Here is a 5,188-nt window from a genome sequence, read left to right on the forward strand (position 1 = left end):
CCGTGGTGCCAGGTTGTTATATGATAATGCTTCGTCACATAAAGCTGCCATTGTACGAGAATATCTGAAACAGAAAAAGGTTGTCGAGCTTCCTAACCCTGCGTGTTCGCCAGATCTTGCCATTTGTGGCCTTTTCCTATTTCTGACGCCCACAAAACACCTTGCTGGAAGAAAATATCAAACGCGAAAAAATCAAGGTTAGTGTCTGAACATTTTACATCGAAAAAAATTATGAAAACGTATTTAAAAATTGAATTAAAAGACTAAAACTTTGTATCTAACATGGTGGTGAGTATTTTGAAAGATTGAGAAATTTATTTTGACACTGTTTGTAAAACACTTCTGAAAATTGACACAGTTGCATTCATATTTGAACCCCTCGTTAGACTTTTTATCTCCAACGTAGGGGTTATTTAATATATTTTTAAGTATTGGCAACAGGGCGCTTTAGTAATTATAGGATGAAATCAATGAATTGTTACTACATGCTGCTTTTAAGATACAATTTGAAAGCAAACATGAAATAATCGTAAATGGCAACCTTTTAGAATTTCAGAAACTGTTGACGATATGGAAGCCTACACATATTTGAATGATAATGTCATTCAGTTGATTATTAATGATAATAATCCAAAGCTTGAAGCAGCACACAATATTTTACAAGATATTATGTGCAGACGGTTGTTGAAATGTGTAACACAGACACATTGTAAGGTATATTTACTTGCCCATTTTAAGTAGTTCAATACAAATAATTTGTGTACTTATAGATGGTTTACTTTTAATGAAAGATACTGCTATTTTACAGATAAAGATGTATTACATATTGACTGCAAAATATTTGAAAAACAAGTATTACATCAATTTAGGAATTTTGGTACATATGCAAATAAAAACCTGTAGCAATATATGTGTTGAGTTATGGAATCTGCTATAAAAGTACACCATTTTTGTGTTGCTTATTATGGAAAGCCATGCGATGTTTGTATCTTTATTTCCAGTCTTAATACATTACACCCAGTGATTCTTTTTCTTAGAGGTTTTACTTATACAATGTTTTGTGTATATGTCCCTACAACAACAGTCAGTTAATGTGTGAATATTTGACATCGCAGCACATATACGAAATTCCTTTGTAAAACATTTATTGAAATGTGTGTAAGTAAAGCCATATACAATGACAATAGGCTTATTAGTAAACTAACAAAAATGGTACATGGATGTTATTTGTTTAAATGGAACTAAGAATACGTCATTATATTCACGTGTTAAATTAGACAATAGTTAATTCTAATTTATTAAACTTTTTAGGATAAAACCTTGAAAGAAAATCATTTGAAAGAGGGCATATTTAAATATCTGAAAGGAATACCAATTGAAGAAAATTTCCTCCATTATGAAGTGAGTATTGTACAAGATAATCTGAATTCTAGTATTCGCAAAAATATTGTTTTATTGAACGTTCATTTATTTATTGTCTGCTATGCAAGTGTTGCCGTTTTCTGTAGTATTGGCAAAATGAAAACAAATAGCAGGTTAACTTTGTACCAACTAAAAATGAGTTGCCTTTCTTAATGTAGATATTCCGTTGTAAATAGCGATTTCTACGTTATGTTTCCTGAATTAGAATATATTCTGTAAATATTTTAATTTACGACCGACGGAACACATTTACACGCTTACAAAGTTGAGTTTCGTAATTCCATCGTTAAAAATAAACAAAAGATATTTAGGAAATTCGCTAATTACAAAGTAGGCATGTATTATTGAAATATTATTTTTAAAGGAGATAAAACACTTAAGAATAAAAGTTAGTTATCCATACGTAACAACGGTAACTCTTAACCCAACACAATTTGTGTTATAAATTTTCCAACCTTTGAGTTTGTAACAGTTCATCAGTTTGTAATAGATCTTCCTAAACATATATAATTTTATAAAGTTTTTCCTTGATATATTTATAACATTTTCATTAGTTATTTATGCAGCGTTTTTCCTAGATATGTTTCTAACCTTTTTCCGAAATATTTTTTGTAAATAAATACTTTACCCAGTAAAAAGACAATTGCAACAACTAACGTTGTAATTACAGATTGTGAAGTTTAATAATGGTATGGAGAATAAGGACCCCCTGGAAAAAGTACGATTTTATACAAAAGACCACTTGGATGAGCCAATAAGATTAGCTAAAGACCATGTAAGTATTTATCGTGCGAATACCATACATGCATTTAGGGTTTTCTTCTGAATAAAGGGACCATGAAATAAATAAGTTATTTTTTTGAGCTGGTTTGGAACCCTGCTATTCCAAGTAATTGCCATGAAAAGGGACTTATCTTCAACACAAAAAATGTACATATTTATCAATGTTATGCTATTGTTTTGAATGCAAACTTATGCAGGTTTTCTATGTTAAACAAATGTTTCTAATTCGAATAAATAAGAAATTAAAAACCTAACATGTTTGACCGTTATGCAGGTTTCCTTCGTACTGCCAAAGGTTTTTGAAGAGTGCAGCATACGCCTATACTGCAATACTAAAGACCGAGGAAAAGACGAAATTGTCGAAAAAATCATAAAAGCATTTGAAAAATGGTATCGGGAAAAGGTAGGCTTAAAAACACACTTATTGTTTTCATCTAAATAGGGACATAGTATGATAATTATGATCTTCAATATTGAAAAGCAAGAGTTTGTGCCACTTGTTTCTTTTTGACTTGATGATAATTTTTTTTTCTATTTTCAAGTTCGGTAATACACAAGTCCCTTTAGTGGTTGAGGGCTTGCCGTCACTGGTTGACAAATAAGATTTTCAGCTACAGCTACCCTTTATACCTGCGTGATCGTAAGAGGAACTAAAAGGGTTTAATTAATTTGTGCACATGCTCCTCGTAGCTCTAAAGAGCAGGTGAGATGATTTCAACCCCTGGTGTTGCTTATAGTTTGTAACACCCGAGGTTAGCCAAAATCATCTTTCCTGTTTTTGAAATAACATATACTTTGTTGGTGTGGCATAAAATTAAATAAACAATCTTGCACATAAATTGTAATATTTCTAGTAAACAATATTTGAAAATATAAACTATGGGATGAACCCAATTTAAAGCAGCACGCCTCCAGATTCATGCTAATTTTCATGAAAATTTTGAAAATGTATTTTAAAGTGTTATTTAGTGAAATAACCAAACGGAAGCAATTTACACATTATAAATGGCACTTACAACCCACGTAAACTACTAAAAAGAGGACAAAATATGCAAAAATAGCCCTTACTGCGTTAGTTACGGAGTAGAAATATAGTTATAAATACTGAAAAATCAGTCATTAATCGCCCAAAACATGTAAAATATCACTTGAATCTTGAATATTTTTACATTTCCTAAAATCTGAGTACATTTTTCTCAAGTTTGATTTTATTGAAATATTTATGCTCATCTGGAGGCATGCAGTTTTAAAACCTCAATGAAGAACCACTTCATTGCAATTTGTACTAAAAGTTATATCGGACTGATTTTAGCAAGTCTCTTCGGTAACATTAAATACACTTTTTCCATGTCAAGCTTTATCTTATAAAAGGAAAAAAGTTATGAAAACTGTCCATCAGTGTATTTTTTTCTTTCAGTCTTAAGTTACTAGTTATCTAGAATGATCTAGTTCTGTTCACAATCACACGATTCAATTTATAACAAAAACATGAACTGTAAGATAAAGGATAATCATAACACTCTTTGCAAATACGTTTTTAAGATTTTAGTTCTTAAATAAAATGATCAAATTTATTGAACAGAAGACATTTTGCAACCGCTGTTGTTTCCCTTACCGTATCATTTACTATTCGCATTTGCACCGGCTCTTACAACATCCCCTTTTGTAAACTTAACTGTATAGAATGTGCCCAAGCACAATCAGGGTTTGCACCATGCAATCTTCAAATATAAGATATTATTTAATTAAAACTTATCTACTTTACCTTTTTTTCATTTTCAATGAAACGTTAATCTATGTCAAATACGTATTGAAACCTGCAATACCGGACTCTCCGTCATTCTATTGGGCTGGTACACAGCTGCAAGACGCAGCTTGCACTCGGCTAGCACTTTGTTTTAGTAATATGATTCGCTTTTTTAATGTGCTTGAGAGATCGTCTACGGTGTTGCACCTTCCATTTTTATCAAAAAACAGACCACCATCAAAATCTAAATCTGAAATTCGCACCATTAATCAATTTGAGGGATTTTCGGAGTATAATTATCAATGAATATTTTTTATTACTTCTAATCAGTCATCGTATAATTATTGTGTATTCTTAAGGAAACGTTCGCTTACGATATACATATTGAGCCATAAAATGAGTTTTGTTCATTTTCTTTCATTTTCATGCATTTTCTTCGTATTAAACGTCTTTTTAAAAACGTTCGTTTCACAGCCGTATTGTAAACTGCTACTAAAGTTTGCAAAACAAGATTTTCATAGAAGGAAATAATATTTTATATCTGATGGTCAACAGCTTTTAAAGCTTTATTCGGCATGATTAGTTGTTCCTGTTCCGAGCGATCACGCCGTCTATATTTTAATAATGAACAAAGATTAGCTAAATAAACAAACTGTTACAATTTGTAGGACAAATATCATCACACAGAAAATGATAAAGAAGATCAACAAGGACAGGCGGCGTTCAATGAACGCAATCCCCATGCGATCCAGCAACAAGAGCCAGTGGTAAGGAGCCCGGGAGGACCCGAAACAAAAACAGACCTGAAAACAAGAGCGTCAAATGACAAACTGGAAGGCTCAAACACACTGGAACGATCAGATGAACCTGTACCTAAACCCTTACCCGAACCTGCGTCAGGTCAATCAAGTCTAGAGCAGCCAATATCTTATGACGGAGAAGGGATAGATGTACGATCACAAACAACAGACCAGTAAAAGATGTGAAGTCAAAGTGTGATGGATATACCTTCAACAGCTTTTATACAATTTCCGGTATTTGATATAGAAACGTTCGTTGCTACGATATTTCATCTTAGTATATATTAATCATGTATAATTATTTTACTATTTAAATTAAATTACTATTAAGTATTACTTTTTAAGATTCAATGGATTGCATTACCATTTCAAACATTGTGATTAATCATGATTTGTAAAACAAAATGTAACCTCATTACACTTGAGTCGATGACCA

General features: G+C 31.8%; 1 protein-coding gene across 1 annotated transcript; it reads left to right on the forward strand.

Moving 5' to 3' along the window:
- Positions 1 to 528: 528 nt before the first annotated feature.
- Positions 529 to 2,702, forward strand: LOC132740132 (deoxynucleoside triphosphate triphosphohydrolase SAMHD1-like). Its single transcript, XM_060727982.1, has 4 exons — positions 529 to 714; positions 1,312 to 1,401; positions 2,093 to 2,197; positions 2,480 to 2,702. Exons 1-4 carry the CDS (start codon positions 571 to 573, stop codon positions 2,645 to 2,647), a joined length of 507 nt encoding a protein of 168 aa, XP_060583965.1. The 5' UTR covers positions 529 to 570; the 3' UTR covers positions 2,648 to 2,702.
- Positions 2,703 to 5,188: the final 2,486 nt, after the last annotated feature.

Source organism: Ruditapes philippinarum, unplaced genomic scaffold, assembly GCF_026571515.1.
Source record: "Ruditapes philippinarum isolate M1 unplaced genomic scaffold, ASM2657151v2 ctg8524_1_1_1_1, whole genome shotgun sequence".
NCBI lineage: Eukaryota > Metazoa > Mollusca > Bivalvia > Venerida > Veneridae > Ruditapes > Ruditapes philippinarum.